This window comes from Myotis davidii, unplaced genomic scaffold (assembly GCF_000327345.1).
Source record: "Myotis davidii unplaced genomic scaffold, ASM32734v1 scaffold934, whole genome shotgun sequence".
NCBI classification, from domain to species: domain Eukaryota; kingdom Metazoa; phylum Chordata; class Mammalia; order Chiroptera; family Vespertilionidae; genus Myotis; species Myotis davidii.
In genome coordinates, this window is record NW_006285798.1 from 726870 (window position 1) to 748777 (window position 21908).

Genomic DNA, 21908 nt, shown 5'->3' on the forward strand with positions numbered 1-21908 from the left:
ATCTTTCTTCTATCATTGACAGTCCCTCTAGGTTGTGGGCTGCTTGCCTGTGTTCCTGAGAAGCATCTACGGTACCAGTCTATAGAGTGTGTTTTCTTTAGTGAATTACCGGTATGGTTACCGGTAATAAACTTGCACTGTTTTATGTATATGTTTGATTACATACAGCCTTGTGACAGTTTTCCTGCATGTCATAAGCATTTGAATATAAATTAAAATGTTAAAATCAAATCTGATATTGTTTTACCTTTTATTTGGTGTGTGGAAGGTGTGCGGAAGAGGGGGTAGTCTTATACGGCGAGTATATAACAAACTCTGTATTTTGAGTGGAAATGTTAGGGGGTCGTCTTATACGCCCAGTCGTCTTATACGCCGGCAAATACGGTATCTATACAGTATTTGAAAATACTATGTAGATGAGAAATTTCTATTGTAGATCAAAGCTGACTCAGAATTGCAGTATTTACATAATTTCATTTTGTTCACTTTTTTCCAATTGTTCAAGCAAAAAGAAGACAAGAGAAGACTTAATTAAGAGGGCTGAGGCTGCATAAATGCAAACGTCACAGCCTGCAGAGGACACATCCACATCTTCTCTCAATTCACCCTCAGAGGACAGCATCAGTCAGAGAAGGCATACAGAGGAAGTGGCAGAGCCAGGACTCGAAACCAGGGGAAGGAGGAGGCTGGCAAAAGTGGTGAGAGTGGCCATGAAAGCAAACTTAGGACAAAGACAGTGCGCGTAGATTAAGAATGATGGAGTCACATCCCTGCTCCACCACTTACTGGTGCTGTGACCTCTGGCAAGTTACCCCCTTGGGCCCCAACTTCCTTGTTTGTAAACGAAACATAAAACCATCATCTACTTCACATCTACATCTGGCCTAGTGAAAGGAGTTTAGGAGATAAGGCAACAATTTGGGGAACTATTCTGAGAAATGAACCACACACACCCTTTAAGACTGTTTTCTCTATGGACTGTTACAGTAGTTGCTCTAAGAACTAGGCCCTGGGCTTTGTTCAGGAGCTAAGTCTGAACAGGGCTGGCAGGGCAGGAGGGCCCATCAGGGACTATTGGTGGGGTGTGTTTAGTTACTTAGGTACTCACTGGGTCCTAACGTCTCTCAGAATGAATTTCCTACAAAAAACTAAGCTTATGGTCAAGAAAGCTAAGGAATTTTCTAGAAATTTTACTGCTTCACTTGGTGTCTTAAGTGCATAAAGGCAGTTTGAGTGAAAGCATTGAAACAAACGTTGATTAAATCACCAGTGCTGTCCAAACAATAGGGCAAAATCTAATGACTTCCCTTGCAGCTGTCACAAAGAGAAGAATAACAACTGAATGTGCAATTCTATTTTCTAAAGGGAAAGCATATCAGCTTAAAAAGCTTTACTTAATTCCTTAGCTCCCTCCCCCGCCCACAGTCTCAATTTATTTTGCTTTTTCTCAAATACTAAAATTCAAGGCTTCAAAAAAAATTTAATGGTATCTAAGAGACAACTGTCAAGAAATACACACCATGTTTTTAGGTTTTATTTATATGGAAATGTCAAATTAGTTCATATTTTATTTTCCCTAACCTCATACACAAAACCTAGGCAAGACATAAAGAGCAAAAATTATTTTTTATTTATATTATTTGATATTCCCCAACCTAGGCTCCAAAAAAATAAGTCTATCAAAGTATAAACTGAGTTTTAGCTTGGAATGTACCTGAACAAAGCCAACTAAAACACAAATATTTTGGTAGTGGAAAAGCATCATAGAAAAACAAGTTTTTCTGGAATATGCCTGATGCTGTTAACTTTAACTGGATGTTAAGTAAGCTAGGATTCAACTATCTAAAAACAAATCTAATTCAAAAGAACTAATCTTTGCAAACCATTATTTAAGTGAAATGACATATTTTAAGATTAGCTAAATTGCAGGACACTCCAAGGGATATATTCATAAAATCAAATCTCTGTAACATTTGCAATTTTTTCTTCAGTCATTCAAATATTGCAAAATATAAATCTGGTAAGTCACCTCAAACATTCATTCACCTTGAAAATGAAGGTTTGTCACAAAGTACAAACAAAGTTCAATTTTCTGTGGGCTTTAATATATTCTAGGCCTCTGTAATAGATTTTAATCTAAGAAGTATGATAAATAACTCTAAACATGTTTTTTTCACTTTTTTTTAATCCTCACTGAGAATATTTTTCCCATTGATTTTTCAGAGAGTGAAGGGAGGGGGGAGGGAGGAGGAGAGAGAGAGAGAAACATAGAAACATTGATGTGACAGAGACACATCAACTGGTTGCCTCCCACACTCGCCCTGACCAGGGCTAGGGGACTGAACCTGTAACCAAGGTAGATGCCCTTGACCTGGCATCAAACCCACAATCCTTTGGCCTGTGGGCCAACACTGTAACCACTGAGCAAAACTGGCCAGGGCATTTTTTTAGTGTTTACTTTTATTTATTTATTTTTTTATTGGTTTTAGAGAGAGGAAGGGAGGGAAGGAAACATCAATCAGTTGGGTTGCCTCCTGCATGTGCCCCAACCAGGGATCGAACCCACAGCCTGGATATGTGCCTTGACTGGGAAGTGAACCTATCACCAATGATGCTCCAACCAACTGAGCCACACGGGCCAGGAAACTCCTAACAGTCCCCAAAATTTCATGATATATTTTCAATTCTCTAGTAACTGCAAGAATTTCAACTTCCACATATTAACAAAAGGTTACGTGAAACAGCATGGGCTTAGAGATGTCTGATTTCAACATCACATTTCCTTGGGGTAGAGGAGAAAGATGGGGAAATATTTCTCATTAGCCACAGCAACCTTTACAGTAGAGGAAGAAATATGTGCCAATTCACAGGATGCACTCTACTTGAAAAGCATTTGTGATTATTTAGTGTAAACAAAAGCATTTAGAAACTAAAAGTTCCAGCTCAGACACAATTTCCTCTTTCTACCCATCCTTGAAAGTAGCCATTTTTAGGTGCACTGCACCCTGACTTTTGAAACAGCTATTAGTGTAACTGTAGACAATAACTAACTACAGTAAACTATTTAATGACCACTGCAAATATGCCCATGCTTTATCAAATTATTCTGACCTGACGTCAAGTCAAAGCTGATTACTGCACACTGGTCTTCATGAGCCCAGTGGGGAAGAAAGCACTCGAACGTACCCATCCCCTCCTTCAGCCTCTGCCACAACAGCACCGCCTGCAGAACTACAAAGCCGACCTATCAAGCCCCATGCATGAGCAACACAGCCATGATAATTGAGAAAAAGGGAAAAACAAACCAGGAGGATCAGAGATATAAGCTGAAGGGGATGGAAGTGAGTGACAGAAGATCAAAGGTGCCATCTTCCTGATGGGCAAGGAAGAAACAAAACATGTCATTCTAAATAGTGTACTAGGAAGTAAGAGTGAGTACTTAAGAGGAACTAAGAAAGCTACTCAGAAAACATGGACAAAAAGGCCAAAAATAGACTAATGAAGAGTCAGCATCTGGATCTGGCATAAATAAGCAGTTGCTACCCTGCTGAGACCCTCCACTGCATTTAAAAAGAACACCATGTGGTGGGCAGACCATACCACTTTCTCCTGAGGTTGGGGATGGTGGCGGGGTGGCGGCAGTAACACTGTGTTTGTCCCAGACAGACTCCAAGATACCTATACCAAGAAAGGGAAACCGAGTTTAAGAGAAAAATAAAGTCCAACATGTGCAAATCAGATTTAGAAAAACAATTTATTGACATCTTTGATCAAACATCAATGTCTAAACATCCCTCTCAACCGTATGTCTAACTACTTCTTGGACAGCACCACTTGGATATTCCAAACTCAATTTACCTTCCCCGCACAAGCCTGCCTCCTCGTATCTTCCTCACCCACTAAATCCACACAATCTCAGCATCTGGCCTCTGTTCTCCCATCTCACCTCACCCCGACCGCACACACACGGCTTCATCACGCTGCACTTCTTGCTGTTCCTTCCACCTGTCCTTTCCTTTCTCAACCTCTGACCTGCTCCCTCCCCCAGAATCCCAACTTGACCTTTACACCAGACTAAGGGCTACCTCTCTGGTCCTCAGAATTCCACTCAGCTCATCTCCTCCAAGGAGTCTTCCTGTCTGTTAGGTTTTGCCTGCACATAAAACACACCTCTACTATAACTCTTAATGCAGTTAACGGCCTTCCTACCCTAATGAAGTAAACATTACCAAAGGGCAGGGACTGTGTTTCATTCCTCTTTGTTTCTCCTTATAGAACCTGGTACCTATTATGATCACAAAAGTTTCTGAAAATATTTTGTTCCCAAAATATTTAATGTTATGGGATGGATAAACTTTGAAAATATCATGCTAAGTAAAAGAAGCCAGACACAAAAGGTCACATATTGTATGATTCCATTTTATGAAAAGTCCAATTAGAAAAATCCATAGAGACAGACAGTGGGTTGAGGGAAGAAGCATTGTAAATGTTCTGGAATGTCCCATACAGTGTGATAGCTACACAAAGTGGAACGTAAAGATATCAGACACAGTCCCTACCTCTAGAAATTTAACATTTAGTCAGGGATGTTAATAAGTGCTTTGAATGAAAGCTCTGAGGGTTTGGTTTCTGCATAGAAATCTGGGGAGGGATGTGGGCAAATAACAAGATTACTTTTGATAAAGCATTCTTATAGCCAACTTTAAGTGCCCACTGCATGCTAAGCACCTTTGTAACACATACAGAAGAAAAAAGTTCCTAGGCATCCAAGAAACCTGGGTAGAGAAGCTGAAGACAACATGACATTTCCAAGCAAGCCCAGGCTCCTGCACCTCTCAGCCAGGCTGCCCTGCACCTGCTAACAAGCAGGCCCACCGGCAGCACAGCGGTCACCGCCCTCCTGACTCAGGGTGCTCCACTCTCTTCCCCCTCCTGTCTCACTCGGCAGTTTGCTTTCTGTTTATTCTTACTCTCCACACATTGTCACGGGCTCCAATCAAACAGAAAAGATGGCAAAGGAAATGCTACATACAAACATAACCTAACACACATGGTGCTGTTACACTTTGTCTGTCTCACTTCTCCCACACAAAATTTGAAATTTTCTATCTTCCTACTCCTCCAACTTCTCCTGGTTTTAAGTACAAATTATTTTCAATGGAGTGTTCGCCACCCACTTTACTTAGGATACAGTAATCAGCATTTCAATCCCATTCCGATGGCCCGGTCTATACCTCATTCATCGCAGTAAGAGTGAGCACCAATCACTGGAAGACTTTAAGAAAAGTAGGTCAGAAACATTTTTTGAGTCTACCAAGTGCGAGACACTGGACTGGTGCTGGGAATACAGCACCACATGCTTTCTGTTTTGATGCTCAGACTCAGTAACAGCTAAAACAACTGCTCAAATACACTTGAGAGCCAGGGCCTGAGCTCTGGTCCTCTGAAGGCAGGCCTCTGACGCTGGGCACCACCTGTGCTCACCTGTCAGTAGGCCAAGCACTGTCTGCACCTGGTCCAGCAGCAGCTTCCGCAACTCCTCTTTCCGAGCCACACTGAGGTCCTCACGGGGACAAGCCAGCTCTTCTGAAGTTGTTTTCAACATGATCAGCCCAAGGGGGGTTGTCACAGGGGACTGAATCAACTGCCAGGAAAAGGTAAGTTCTGAGAAAACTGTTTAAGGTCTGAGTAATAAAAAACCTGCAAAGTACCCCTGTGTGTTTAGTCATACATAAATAGGCTGCATAAATCAAAGGTTTAGAAAAATGACTTAAGAGCACACATGTCATTTTTTTAACCATTCAAAACATATTCTCATCTTATTTTAAATAAAAAATGCTAATATCATAAACTTAAAAATGACAACAATGCTCCCTTACACCTACCATGACGATTTTTATACATGTCTAGATTTTAAACACAGCCTTGGTTACTTTGTCCAAATTTATTAGTTATTAACACATATGTACACCAACTTGTGATACCTTTTTAACATTCAAGTGTTAAGTCAACTTTACATTTCTAAACTTTGTATGCTTCATGCAAGTTCAAGATTAAACACGTGGCAGGCAGAAACATTGCATATACACCATTACACTAAGAATACAGCTATAACTTCACAAATACTATGCAGCAAGTCACTTTTTCTAGCACCTACAATATCCACTGTACCATAATAAAGTTTCCTTAAACATGAAACAGAAAAAAGGTAACACCTTCAATAGCATAGCACTACTTATCTCTTTCTAATCAATTTCACAAAATTCAAAGCATTACTATTGTATTTTTTTGGTTTCCAGAATTGGTAAAAGAAAATGAGTTGCTACTAAAATTCTTTGTTTGGCTATATGCTACAATCTATAAAAGAGCAAACAACTTAAGGATACTTGACCATTTTCTTAAATCATAATTAACTTTAAATGTAGCTCATGCTCTGATACAAATAAATACTTTACTCAATCAACAAAATATAAGTCTTAGTGAAGAGAAGGACAGGATGAACTGCACACAGATAGAATGTATATTCCCCACTTCAAGAAATCTAGGGCAGACTTCCAGTCAAGATGGTAGCGTCAGTAAACACCATATTCACATCCTCCCACAACCATATCAAAATTACAACTAAACTACAGAACAACCTTCATTCAGAACCACCTGAAATCTAGCTGAATGGAAGTCCTACAATTAAGGATTCAAAGAAGAAGCCACATCAAGACTGGTAGGAGGAGGGGTGGAGACGTAGAACGGGCTGGTCACACACATGTGGTGGATAAAAATCAGAAGGGATATCTCAGCTATGGAGCAAGGAGTCCCAACCCCACAGCAGGCCTAGGCTTCCAGTGCTGAAAAGAGAAGTCCCCCTAACTTCTAGCTATACAAACCAGGGGAAATTAAGACTGAGTGAGACAGAGGCTGCTGGAGTCCCAGGCAATTCCTCTTAAAGGGCCTGCACGTGGACTTACTCAAACTCACTCTTTCTGCACTCCAGCACGGGGGCAGCAGCTGGAAAGACACCAGGGATATAAGGGGAGGAACTGAAGTATCTGGCATCAGGCAAGAGCTAGGAGGACAGCTTTCCCCCAAACACAAGAGCTGGCAGAGGTCATTGTTCCTCTGATGCTCAATGAACTTAGGGGAAGAGTACATGAACTTAGAACTTCAACAGCATAAAAAAGGACATGGAAACCATAAAAAAGGACCAGTGAGAAATGAAGGATACACTAACTGAAATTAAGAATAAGTTACAGGGAATTGACAATAGAGTAGATGAAACCAAGAATCAAATCAGCAATTTGGAATACAAGGAAGCAAAAGCACCTAATCAGAACAGCAAAAAGAATCCAAAAAACTAGCCAGGCACGGTGACGTGCACCTGCAGTCCCAGCTACTCGGGAGGCTGAGGATGGAGGATTGCTTGAGCCCAGGAGTTCTGGGCTGTAGTGCGCTATGCCGATTGGGTGTCCGCACTAAGTTCGGCATCAATATGGTGACCTCCTGGGAGCAGGGGGGCCACCAGGTTGCCTAAGGAGGGGGGAACCGACTCAGGTCGGAGATGGAGCAGGTCAAAGCTCCCGTGCTGATCAGTAGTGGGATCGTGCCTGTGAATAGCCACTGCACTCAGCCTGGGCAACATAGCGAGACCCTGTCTCTTAGGGGAAAAAAAAAAACCAAAAAACTAGTATAGAAGATAACATAAGGAGTCTCTGGGACAACTTCAAGCTTACCAACATTAACATCATGGGAGCGCCAGAAGAAGAAGAGAGAGAGCAAGTAATTGAAAACCTACTTTTAAAAATGACAGAAGGAAACAGACATAACAGTCCAGGAAGTGCAGAACATCCCAAACAAGATGAACCCAAAGAGGCCCACACCAAAATACATCATAATTAAAATGCAAAAGGTTAAAGACAAAAAGAGTATCTTGTTCTGGCCAGTGGTTAGAGTGTTGGCCCACGCAAACCGAAGGGTCATGGTTGGATTTCCCATCAGGGGCACAAACCTGGGTTGCAAATTCACTCCCTGGCCATGGTCGGGGCACATGCGGGAGGCAACCCATCAATGTGTATCTCTCACATCAATGTTTCTCTCTGTCTCTCTCTCCCTTACCTCTCCCTCTTTCTCTTTCTCTCCCTCTCCTTTTCCCTCTCTCCCCCTCTCTCCCTTTCACTATCTCTAAAAATCAGTGAGGAAAAGATATCCTCAGGTGAGGATTCAAGAAAATTTTTAAAGAAATTAAAAGCAGCAAGAGCAGAACAGTTAGTTACCTACAAGAGAGCTCCCATAATTCTGTCAGTTGATTCCTCAACAGAAATTTTGCAGGACAGAAGGGAATTGCAAGAAATATTCAAGGTGATGAAAAGCAAGGACTTACAACCAAGATTACTCCACCCAGCAAAGCTATCATTTAGAATCGAAGGACAGATAGCTTCCCAAACAAGGAAAAGCTAATGGACTTAATCACCACCAAACCAGCATTATATGAAATGTTAAAGGATCTTCTTTAAGAAGAATAAGAAAAAAAAAAAGATCAAAAATATGATCAATAAAATAGAAATAAATACATGTCTATCCACAAATGAATGTAAAATAACAAAAAAATAAACAAAAAAACAAAACAGAAACAGACTCAGATACAGAGAACATTTTGATAGTTGCCAGATGGGAGGGGCCAAGGCGGGAGTTGGATGAAAAAGGTGAAGGGGATTAAGAAGTACAAATTGGTTGTTACAGAATAGTCATGGGGATGTAAAGTACAGCATAGGGAATATAGTCAATAATATTCTAATAATTATGTATGGTGACAGACACAAGATTTATCAGGATGATCGCTTAGTTATATAATGTCTAATCACTGGGTGTACACCTGAAATTAATATAATATTGTATGTCAACTGATTAATAAAAATGATTTAAAGAAAGAAATATAGGGCACTTTCCTTTGTCTTGAAAACAGCTCTTCCGTTTGCAGACCAAGGAAAAGCACTCAAATAATGGAAACTCTGATAAATTCAACTGCTCTCAGGAGCAGCATTATGTAAAACCAGTAGCAATTAATGACCTACTAAAAATGCTCTCTAGTCCTGGCCAGTGTGGCTCAGGTGGTTGGGTGTCGTCCTGTGCACCACCAGGCTGTCGATTCAATTCCTAATAGGAGCACATGCCCAGGTTTCAGGCTTGATCCCCAACAGAGGGCATGTAGGAGGTAGCCGATAGATATTTCATTTTTACATAGATATTTCTCTCCCCTTTCCTCTCTCTCTAAAAATCAATTTTAAAAACCTTTTTAAAAAAGTATACTGCCAACAATTTTTATTGCTCTTTATTGGTGACAGATGGAAACTAGACTTTTGGTAGCGAGCATACAGTAGAGTATACAGATATCAAGTTGTAATGTTGTCAACCTGAAATTTATGTGATTAAACCAATGTTACCTCATCTTTTTAATAAGCTCTCTATTAAATCAGTTCTCTTGAACGCTAAAACTTCAAATACATCCTCCAAGTTTTCTCTTCATTTTCCACAAGTTTGGACTATTTCTAACACCAACTTAAATTCAGATAATGCAGGGGTGAGTTGGGGGACAGAAAATCCTCATCTAACAATTTTTCTTGTCAAGAATGGTTGGTGCTCAATTGCTGACATTTCTAATAATGATAACAAAGTGCACCTTTTCTTCAGATATTGGTAAACAAGACCAAATTGGTTCTGGAATCAACTTCATCATTACATGATTCTTTGATTAAGCCATCTGAAAGGTGTTTTGGACTCAGTAGAACTGACCCTTCATAAGCACCTCTTTCCATTTGGGTTATTCTTCTGTATTTTACAAGATTTCCATTATTTGCCCCTTTCACTTCTTTCTTTTTTTCTCTCTAGTGTCTCTATTTTCCCTTAAAACTTCAACCTTACTCTTTCAGCTGGGAATGACTTGTACAACCAAAATTCCATTTGGCAATACACTTTTCCATAGATATGAAATGCTTCTGTGCTCCCTAGAAATAAATCCCTACAATATGGAAAATGTTATCTTAAAACCCTCCATTTTTCATTATTGAAAGAAGGGAAGACAGGCAAGAAACAGGATGAAAATGAAAGTTACTCGTTACGTGAAAGAACAATCAGGAGAAAAGGCAATTCTTTTCCTATGCTGCTTGCTCCTAAACTATCTGGCCCAGCACAGTGGCCACAGATCCAGCTCAACAGATTTCAGGAACCTGAAGAATAGACTAGAAAGGTGTAGTATGTGTGCTAGTGCATGGCAGGGATGAGGGAGCTGTTCAGGGAGGTTGTCAGTAAGTTTTGACTGTAACTACTTCTTTCTCAGTAGACTAGAAAGGGTACAACCAATGCACAGAACTGCAAGTATCCTCTGGGGCCCTGAATCAACTCCTCCCTCATCACTGGGTGTACACCTGAAATTAATATAATATTGTATGTCAACTGAAAAATAAAAATGATGGTGGCATAAACTGCATAGATGTTTCAGCCAACTGTCAGAGTTTCAAAAAAAATTTTTTTTTAATTTAAAAACTATGCAACCGAGACTGCAAGCAGACCATGATGGAACTGAGTCCAAAAAACCTTTCAGATGGCTTAATCAAAGAATCATGTAATGATGAAGTTGATTCCAGAACCAATTTGGTCTTGTTTACCAATACCTGAAGAAAAGGTGCACTTTATTATCATTATTAGAAATGTCAGCAATTGAGCACCAATCATTCTTCGACATCGTTTTCATGCCACTGACTGGTTCTCATGGATAAATAAGCAGCAGAGAATAAAACTTGAAAAGATTTTAAAGCTCACTTAGTCCAAAATACTAAAATGATGAAAAAAATAGAACCAGAGGCATGAAAACATGGAACAGACTGTCGAATCTCAGAGGGAAGGGGGGAGGAAGGGGCAGGAAGAGAATAACCAAAAACTTATATGCATATACAGACAAAAGGGAGTTGAAGGCCTGGGGCAGGGAGGGAATCAGGTTGAAGGGGGCAAAGGGGAACATCTGTAATACTCTCAACAATAAAGCTTTTCAAAATAAAATAAAAAATAAAGAAGTAAAATGTTTCCAGCAGTATCACATGATTCAGACGAACATCATAAAGAATTTAAAAAGTCCTAGCTAGTTTGGCTCAGTGAATAGAGCATCGGCCTGCAGACTGAAGGGTCCTGGGTTCAATTCCAGTTAAGTGTACATGCCCAGCCCTAACCAGTTGGCTCAGTGGAGATAGAGTGTCGGCTTGTGGACTGAAAGGTCCCAGGTTCGATTCCGGTCAAGGGCATGTACCTTGGTTACGGGCACATCCCCAGTAGGAGGTGTGCAGGAGGCAGCTGATAAATGTTTCTCTCTCATTGATGTTTCTAACTCTCTATCCCTCTCCCTTCCTCTCTGTAAAAATTCAATAAAATACAGTTTTAAAAAAAGAGTACATACCCAGGTTACAGGCTCGATACCTACTAGGGGGCATGCAAGAGGCAGCCTATCAATGATTCTCTCTCATCATTAATGTTTCTATCTCTCTATTCCTCTCCCTTCCTCTCTGAAATCAATAAAAATATATTTAAAATAAAGAAATATTAATTAAATGTTTCCAGCTGTATCACATGATTCAGATGAACATCATCTCCCTTTTGGCATAGGTCCCCTCTAGTTATTCCTTGATGACTTCCAATCCTGACATGTATGTAGGAAGACCTCTTTCCTGAACCCCAGATCCACATTTCCTAATGTCTCACAAGATATATACTGAAGGAACAAACAAATTTTAACTGTCTTTTCTGCCAAACTAAATTTACCATCTACCAAAATTCATTCCTTTGTTCTTCATCCCTGGCCTGGAAAATCTGCTACTTAAGCCTGAAATCTGGAAAACATCCTAGATTCCTCCCTGCCTTGACCCTCACCACCCACTGACCAAAGCTTTTTTGCTCTGTCTCCTCAGTGCCTCGCCTCTGTCCAGGCAGGCCCCTCTGCTTGGCTCGGATTCTCCTTGTCCCACTCAGACTTGGCAAACAGCAGCCTTACTGGCCACCTTCACTACAGCCCCTCTGCAATCCACGCTCCACACGATTGCTAAAGTTATCACTCCAACATAAAAACGTGCCGGTTTCTCCCTTCTCCAAACTCGTCATTGAGCCAGGCCCGTCCTGGGCTGGCCCCTGCCCATCAATCTATCCTCTTACGCTGAACACTACCTCTCATCTCACACCAGCAACAAGGTACTTCAGCACCTTGAATCTAAATGCTATGCCGCCACTGCACTCTGCACATACTTCCACTACAGTAATGGCCATACTGTTGGATAATTACTGTTAGCACAGCTATCTCCCTATCAAATTATGGCTCTGAAGGCCTCATCCTTGCACTCCAATACCTGGCACAGTACCTAACAGGCTTTTAAATATTTGCTGAACAAAATTGCACAAGAGGTTAACAAAGCAACTGTGTTTCCCACACCCTTCTCCACTGCACCTCTCAACAATACAAAAGTAAGTGAATTTATCACTGCTGTAGCTCCAAAATGCTAATCTTAAAACTCCTCTTTAAGAAAGGAAATAATCATCTCTACAAATAAAGTGTATACAAGATAAAGTTTCCTCAGATACGCCCTTACCTGTAAAATGTTAGTGAAAAAGTCATGATAGAACATGGGCCAGTCCTGACGGCCAATGTCGACAATAACTTTGCACAGCTTGTTCCGGACGAAGGAAGGGAAGGTTTTGTGGTGAGCCAGAAGGAGTTTGGGCAGGCAGCCTCGGATTTCCATCTTATCCTGAGAGGGGACCCCAAGCCACATTTTATTGATCAGATTCTGAAAAACAAATATACATCCTGAAGTTAGCCATCTATACAGAAAAATAACTGATTTTCATCCAATGGTTAGCTGTATCACCTCAAACAAGCAATCCTGATTGTAAACAAAGGTTTGGAGCAATGCAATGTTGCAATAAGAGTGATGAAAATATTCAAATCCTATAAAACAACAATTCCATTCCTGGAAAGATCTGCTAAATAATTTAATGGAAATAAAAAAGCTGTAGGTGTAAAAACTATCTATTACATGGCTGTCTCTAACGGCTACCACAAAATAATAACAGAAACAACTTATGTTCAAAAACAGAAGAATGGCTTGGTGAACAATGGTATAACCACTTACAGAAATATTATATAAAGACAAGGGAGGGAGCATAATATAAAGTGGCATGAGCAATACGATTATTATAATTGGTTTTTTTTAAGTGTATATAGGAAGACAAAAATGGGAAGCGAGCTGATTAAATGAAAATTTTTGTGCTTAGGATGAGAATATTCTGGGTATCATCCCTCCTCCCAAACTTTAATTATCTTTTTCTAAATGATAATGTGGTGTCCTAGCTGATTTAGCTCAGTGGATAGAGTGCCGGCCTGTGGACTGAAGGATCTTGGGTTCAATTCATATGCCCAGATTACGGGCATGATCCAAGGTAGGGGCATGCAGGAGGCAGCCAATCAGTGATTCTCTCTCATCACTGATGTTTGTATCTCTCTCTCTCTCTCTCTCTCCCTTCCTTTCTGAAAACAATAAAAAAAAATATTTTAAATGATAACATGGAAGGAAAGTTATATACTACCACAAAGGACCTACCTACCTGACCCCATCTTACCTTTCTGGTGTCAAAGACAGAACCGTGCCCCCAGCACACCAGACACTTTGATAATGGCAGCAAGTGGAGAAGCCCCTGAGTGAAGTTCCCACTGTTTCCCAGCCATCTGTACATCAAAGCTAAAGTCTCATGCCAATGACATGGCAATGTGACTACAAATGCTTTTCAAAACAGTATAGAATTATCTGACAACTTACCTCAAAAACCGTCAAACTGTACATCATTACATAGTCATTCCTAGTGCTGGAGAGAAAGTACAGGCAGAATCTCCAGGCTCCTACTTGCTGGGCAAAGTTATTAAGAAGCTCCTCTGGAAAAGTTAAATAGCAACAAAAGAAGGCTATGAAAATATATAAAATTAATACAAGGCAGGGCTGTCTTATTTTTAAAAAATGTGCCGCCCTCTACATATGCTAATGCTGTCAAAACCAACTACAAAATCCAGCTTATTTTTCAACACAGAAAGGACAGACCATATTTTTCCAACTCTGAGATGACCATGAGCACTGCCAGTGTATTCAGGCATTTTAAAGTCAGTAAGCTTGCAACAGGCACTTTTTTCAGCAGAGAAACTTTAATTGTTCAAGTTCTTACTTAACCTAATGTGTGGATAGACAGTTATAAGAGTATCATTTCACCTTATAAATGATGGCTTATTGCTAACATCTTTCCTCTGGGGCAGGAAATATATCTATGGTGTCTCTGAATAATTATAAGGGCAGTGTTTACTAACATACATTTCATTTTCAAAATGGAGCTATCAGCTATTTTGGAGATATCTTGTATATATCTCCCCACCACTCACTCACACTGTTCACACACACACACAAAAAATGCTGTCTAGAGAAGTAGGAAAAAATTATAAACAAAGAATAGACAAAAATGCAAGTGAATGCAAGATGGCTAATTCTCTTCATTTGGTTTAGTTTTATTTTTAACTCCCAGCCAAAAAAGTAAAAAAGAGTAGCAATCATGGGAGATGCCAAGAACAGCCCTGTCCACATCAAATCGGTTAGAAATGGTTTCCTCCTCCTCAGGCTGCGGTAGCATCATCCAGGACCACAGTCAGCAAGCATTACAAGTCTATCACCATGTTTCTGCACATGCTGCCCTCAGTCACCTTAACCTGCTGCATGGTCATGAAATGTAACAGGAAAAGGCAACAACCCTGAGAGATTCTAGGAAGCCCTTGGAAAAGCAGGAAGCACAGCAGCCCGTTCTAATCCTAAAGTCACTGCTCGGCTAGACCCTAGGACTTAGGCTACATGCACGAAGGCAGGCTGATTACAAATTCCATAAAAGGAAGCTGATGACCTGTTCTTATAATCAAATAAAAATTCCTATGAATCCCAGAGGTCAAGTCAAACCGAAGAGAATGAGCTCTGGCTGGAAATGAGGAACTCAGGGTTCTGTTCTAGAACTTGCCACTAAATCACTGAGTCTGATCCCTAGAGAATTGCTGCTCCTCTATGATGCTTCAGGCTTGTCTCTCAAGGTTCCCTACTGACAGCTCTCTCTCTAGAGCACTAATAACACACCTTTGGTAGCGAGTGGGCAGCGCCTTTCTCCCATCCAGCTAGGTGCACCTTTGGTTCATTCTAAGATATCAAAAACGAAACAAGTGGTTCCAGCCCACACTGGAATGAAGCTGAACTAAGACACACCCGCTCTATAGAACCAAACCCCCGATTCCTCTTACCCTTCATTTAAATTAGACATTTATAGCATCTGGTTATTTAAATAAGATTGGAATACAAACATGTCCCGAAGGTTCTACTTTTCATTCATGAATGCTGAAGGTGAGCAATATTTGCTTTGCAAACCAAAAATTAATAGAAAAACCAAAAGCAATTCAAATATGAGTGAAAAACAGGATTTCAGAGAAATTAGTATTGAACTATAGTAGACTGTATAAGGGAAAAATCCTTTACCTTCTTTGGTAAAAATCACCAGTGATGTTTTCACTATAAAGTACTTTAATAGCATAAAACTAACAGGGATCACTCTGGGGGCAGGAGGAGGGTCCGGCTAACTGTGTAATACGAGTGGATCTACGGAAGCAAGCAAAGTGAATCCTTCAAGCCAAATGCCTTCTCAGCTACTGGGCTCAGCTTCTGTCAGTACTCCTTGTTTAGAAATGCTCTGGTTCTCTAGTCCTCAGAAAAGAACGGGCAAGCCCAAAAGAGAACACCAAGTTTAAAATTAAGAGATAAAAAGTTAGCATCTACCAGGAGCTGACGTGATGCTCAAAAGATGCAAAGGGAAATGGGCTCTAGTCAAAGCCGTACTGGCGACCTCAAAGTCCAAACTCCAATCAAGCTTTGGACAAAAGGCGGAACTCAACCATAATCAGCCATACACTTAACTTGTCAACGTGTCAGAGAAACCTAATGGGACAGAGAAATGGGCCTCCACAGAATTCCACATAAAGACCTCCAAGGAGGTAAAAGCAATGAATGTAAGGTCAGTACAAACATCCAAGAGAAAAACCCTTTAAGTTTGAATAGAGAAAAATTTTTCATTTTCAAGTTCAGGGTTTAACTGAGGCCTGGGAGGAAACAGAATTATACTTTGACCATAGAGCAACATGTCCCTGAGAGAGAGATCTGATATCTGTATACACTTCTAGTTTAAAGTACGCTTTAAAGAATATTGTTCATGTCAATGAATATAAAATCAAAGAGGTTCTAAAAGGCACTGAGGTTCCCTAAAGACCTGAGATAAATACCTACACCTCTCTGTTGTTTGAAGTCTTCATTCATAAAAACTTGCAGAAAGGGTGGGATAACAGAAATAAGGGAATGGAGATAAGGAAAAAGAAGCAAGAAGCCCCCAGAGGTAAGACCAGTTTAAGGATCTCTGGGCACTAGCTGAGGTTTAGATTAGACATCTACACACCAAAAACTTGTTGGTTTTAACATTTCTTTGAATTTTTTTAAATTAATACTTACAGGCTTCTTATAAAGTTCAACACTGCTAAAATCAAGGACAAAGCAGGAGGAGGGTTTTCCCATACTTTATCAAAAGAAAGAAAATCCCTCACTGTGGATTACCAGGGGCTCCATGAACTATACTGGTACATAGCCCTTGCAGCTAGATTTGCAGACCTCACTGGCCACCAACCAGCAGAACCAGAGCCAAAAGAACAAGAACTTAAGGCAGTGATGGCGAACCTGTGACATGCGTGTCAGAGGTGACACGCGAACTCATTTTTTGGTTGATTTTTCTTTGTTAAATGGCATTTAAGTATATAAAATAAATATCAAAAATATAAGTCTTCGTTTTACTATGGCTGCAAATATCAAAAAATTTCTATATGTGACATGGCACCAGAGTTAAGTTAGGGTTTTTCAAAGTGATGACACGCCGAGCTCAAAAGGTTCGCCATCACTGACTTAAGGAGTAACATTCAGGCTTGACAAGCCAAGGCTACCAACTCTCCCTCCCCACTGGGGCTTTTCCATTACAAATGACTACAACTCAACACTTCACTTACCTATCTCACGTTTTCTCTCATTGGTTGTACAGTCATGAAAAAACTCTGTCATCAGACTTTCCAATGCCCTGAGGGAGGTTTCTTCAGATGCCTAACAAAAGAATTTGAAAAAATAAAATCAATAAACAGTAACTTTAGTTCTACTGTTCCTCAGTTTCTTCCAGGTCACATTCAACAGCAATAGCAATTTACTTCTTGAAAACATCTTGGTTCAACATTCTTCAAATATATGGTATAAGCCAGAAAAACAAGGGAACTTTCCAACTGGCTTGAAACCAAAGGTTTTAGTATACTCCATAAATTCATGCTACAGTGCAATTGGTTTTCAATTATTTATGCTAATAAAAAAAGAAGCAAATCATTCAAAATTTAATTCTGGAAACATATTGAAAGCAAATTAACAGCCGATGGCCCTGACTGAATAGGCAGTGTTAAGACATTCAGGGAAAAGGTTAGGGTTCCCTATAGACTACACCCCATGTCTGTATAACCTGGATTCAGAGAAATTGTAGTTAAACTGCTACATGGATTCTTGGGGTTTTGCAGGTGCTTCAATTCAAGGGTCACACATCCTGTCAACCCTCAATCTCACGTGAGCAGCCAACAGAGATTAAGGTGCAGTAAGAGCCAAGCTGAGCAGGAACTCAAAATTAGAGAGCACCTCCGATCACAGACCCACAGAGAGAGCCAGACTCAGCAAAACGGCTTGGGTAGAGAATACGAGGAGAGGGCTCAAGACTCCAAAGTTCGCCCACCCCCTCTTTCAAACCCACTTCCTCTTCTCTCGCATCAGTTGCAGCAGCAGAATTTGAGTCAACACTCCTTCACACAGCCCATCTGCAAAAAGTGAGCATTCCCACACCATTTCTGAATCCTCACTGGCATTAATCTTCCCAGAGATAATCAAGAGCCAACAGCAGTTCTGGTTGCTTAATTCTCTCTTAATTCCCATCTTCCCACCCACCTTCCCCCTACTTCATTTCCCACATCCTCTCCATTGCAGGGGTCCTCAAACTACGGCCTGCGAGCCACATGCAAATACAAATATTGTATTTGTTCCCGTTTTGTTTTTTTACTTCAAAATAAGATATGTGCAGTGTGCATAGGAATTTGTTCATAGTTTTTTTTAAACTATAGTCCGGCCCTCCAACGGTCTGAGGGAAAGTGAACTGGCCCCCTGTTTAAAAAGTTTGAGGACCCCTGGCCCAGAGAGTAAAAGCTGACTTACAAAAACTACGCTTTAAAAGAAGTCCATATTCAAATGTGTTATGTATCAAACTGTAATATTACTAGAGGCCTCCACTTGGTAACTGACTTTTCAGGAGACTGAAGAACTTGGGCCATCTCCCTGGATAAACCAGCACATCTTACAATGAGTACTAATTACCGAAGCTAAATCAGGCTTGCACCAGCCCATCTACATCAACTGGCATATGTGAGCACACAACACAGTACATGAGAGCCACGTTCAAGCAGTGTCAGGCATGCTGTCCCTCTCCTGCTGCAGTCATGATCTGATGGCTGTGCAATGACACCTGAATTTTGACATGCTGAGTGATGACAAGAATTTTCTCATCTGAATTTTATAAAATATCCTTAGATTGCAAGTTAAACTGAAAAGCTACACAATTTTCTCAAATGTAGAAATAACTAGAACGCAAGACTAAAGACTGCAATCTTTTTAACCCATTCCATGTTTTGGGTGTGTTTTTTTTTTCTTTGTTGATTAAGGTATTACATATGTGTCCTTATCTCCCCCTTAACCCCCAAACCCGGGTTGTCGTTTTTTTTAATATATTTTTATTGATTTTAGAGAGAGGAAGGGAGAGGGATAGAGAGATAGAAACATTGATGAGAAACATCAATCAGCTTCCTCCTGCATGTCCCCTACTGGGAATCGAGCCTGCAACCAAGGTACATGTCCTTGACATGAACTGAACCCTGAACCCTTCAGTCCGCAGGCCGAGGCTTTAACCACTGAGCCAAATCATTTAGGTCCCATTTCAGGTTTTTGTGGTGATCAAACCAGCCTCATTGATGGCTATGTAATGACAACTGACTTTCAAAGTAAATGTTATAAATTCAAATTTCCAAAATGAGTTTACATATTAAAAAAAATGTTTGGTCTCTTTCATACATTGATTTGGTGCACCATTTCATTTGAAAAAAGGAATTCGCTGTTCTAAAAAAAGTTTATGGGAATATTTAAAAGAATCAAAGGAAAATCTCACATGTCAAAGTAACTTACTGACAAAAAAATAAAAATAAATATAACTCAAGAGATATTTGTTGAACTAAAGTCAGTTATTCAGTTAAATAGTTCTTCTGGAGCCAAAATGGATTCCTGAAAACTAAGGACACATCTTCCAATAACACCTGCTCCACAACTTTTTCTCATAGTGATCATTTTAGAGTAGATCCTGGGGGAAAACCTGAGCTCATCACATTCAGGTAACCCCAACCTCCAAGGCTTATTTCACACTGATTCTTAAGGCACAAGTGTGTGCACTTCACAACTACTGGTCCTGCAGTAAAAGGCTGTTGGGGCAAGTTCCTCACAATCTTCCCAAAGAATCCAACTCTATCTCTACTCCCATCCAGCCTACCCTCCCTGCTCCAACCCAAAAAAGCTAGCATTCCAGCAGAAAGCAGAAAGACAAAAGTATCCACAAGGGTCACAGGATGGATGCTCCCACTAAATGATGGTTCATGGAAAAGGAAACTGTAACCAAATCTGGTGTTTCTCAACTAAAACAAATAATGTGCTATTTGCATTACAGTCATGGTCTGTAACTGCAATACTAATAACCTACCTCAGTAGGTCTTATGAGCATCAAATGAAATAATCTATAAAAGCTCTAGCAGCGGTTCTCAACCTGTGGGTCGCGAACAATGAAAATACATCCTGCATATCAGATATTTACATTATGATTTATAACAGTAGCAAAATTACAGTTATGAAGTAGCAACGAAAATAATTTTATGGTTGGGGGTCACCACAACATGAGGAACTGTATTAAAGGGTCGCAGCATTAGGAAGGTTGAGAACCTAAGGAATGATCTAATTCCTAGCTATGGCTGCTATCATTTTTATTTGGTTTTAGGTAACAAATGAACATAGACCAAAACGAAACAACAGAAGTGGTCAGAACTACTTTGAAACTGGAGATTCATGCCCTCGGGCTGCAGGGCTTTTCCAACTGGATTTCAAAATGAAACTTTGTAAGGAAAGAGGCTGAGATTCTGCCAAGGTCAACAATCAAAATAGAGATGTAAAAACAAAAAACATGTTCAAGACATACAACTGGTTGAAGGATAGTAGAAAATTCTCCCCATTTGGCAAGAAGGCTGTTCAAGCAGGTTGTGAAGCCAGAATCCACACTGCACATGGTTAAGGAATTAATAGCAATTAAAGATGTGGTCATATTCCCCACAGACTACACTTTCAAGTAATAACGGGATAAAGAACACAAAACAAAGAACAAGTGCCATGCTATGGTAAGAAGAAGAGGCTTCAATTCCCAAGGCTACTCAAACACTGCCCTGACAAGTTCACGAAGAACACTGAGGACTCCGATACACCCGACTGCTTCCCAGAACTTGAAGAACTAAGGTCCGATAAGATTAGCCTCAAAACAAGTCAGACATTCATGCAAAAAAATTCCACTTGGATTATAGACAGAAAATGTGAGAGGTAAAACAACAAAGCTTCTGAAAGAGAACATAGAACACCTTCATGACCCTGGGGTAGGAAAACTCTATAACCAAATCTGAACAGGACATATAAAAGCACTAAACATAAAGGAAAAGACTGATAAATCTAAATGTTCATCGCTCAGTGACTGAGCGTCAACCTATGAACCAGGATGTCATGGTTCCATTCCCGGTTAGGGCACATGTCCAGATTGCGGGCTCGACCCTCAATAGGGGGCGTGCAGGAGGCAGCCAATCAATGATTCTCTCACCAAGTGTGCAGCGTCCTGGAATAACATTCTCTGGTTCAACATGGTTTTGTTATAGCATTGCCAAGGTGGATTAGTAACGTAACTCTAGTTTATATCAACTAGCCTGTGATAAAATAGGTTTCTTTATACAGTGTTTCACTTAAAGTCACAGAATCTATGGAAGAGATCAAGTGAAGATTTCAAATCAATAAGGAAAAGACAAATAACTCAATATTTTTGACAGGCAAATAGTTATAAAAGGGTATTCAAAAGGCCTATACATAACGTAAGTGCTAAACCTCGCTAGTCATCAGGGAAATTCAAATTGGAAACAACAAGACAGTGCTTCTCCACAAAAGGCTAAAATTCCAGACAGCCACGAGTGTCAGTAAAGATGGTGAACAACTATAACGTGCACACACTGCTCCTGGCAGAGAAAACACTCTTTTACCCACACTGGAAAGCCACTTTGCAGCTGAGCACATACATGCTCTGTAACTGCAATTCTATTCCTTGATAACACATCCAACAGAAATTTGTATACCACCACCACCACCACCCGCCAAAAAAGGGGGGAAAGTGCACAAATGGTCACAGCAGGCACCGTTACTCAGGATATCCAAAAAAGCCAAAAGAGCCCTAGCTGATTTGGCTCAGTGGATAAAGTGGGGGGCCTTGGATTAAAGGGTCCTGGGTTCAATTCTGGTCAAGGGCACATACTTCCCCTGCAGGCTCAATCCCTAGCCCAGGGCCATGTGCAGGAGGCAACCAATCAATGTGTCTCTCTCACATCACTGTTTCTCTTTCTCTTCCACTCTCTTTCT

The 21908-nt window shown here is 40.4% G+C and overlaps 1 protein-coding gene across 3 annotated transcripts in view; it reads right to left on the reverse strand.

Annotated features, from left to right (window-relative positions):
* The window catches only part of XPO6 (exportin 6), a 130193-nt gene that overhangs the window by 71885 nt on the left and 36400 nt on the right, over window positions 1–21908 (reverse strand). For all 3 annotated transcript variants that reach the window (XM_006756854.2, XM_015559505.1, XM_015559504.1), the window contains exons 2-6: window positions 17141–17231; window positions 13842–13954; window positions 12615–12812; window positions 5485–5644; window positions 3601–3678 (exon numbers count right to left, since the gene is read on the reverse strand). In XM_006756854.2, coding sequence (XP_006756917.1) covers window positions 3601–3678; window positions 5485–5644; window positions 12615–12812; window positions 13842–13954; window positions 17141–17231 — 640 coding nt within the window. The remainder of the gene's footprint in view (window positions 1–3600; window positions 3679–5484; window positions 5645–12614; window positions 12813–13841; window positions 13955–17140; window positions 17232–21908) is intronic.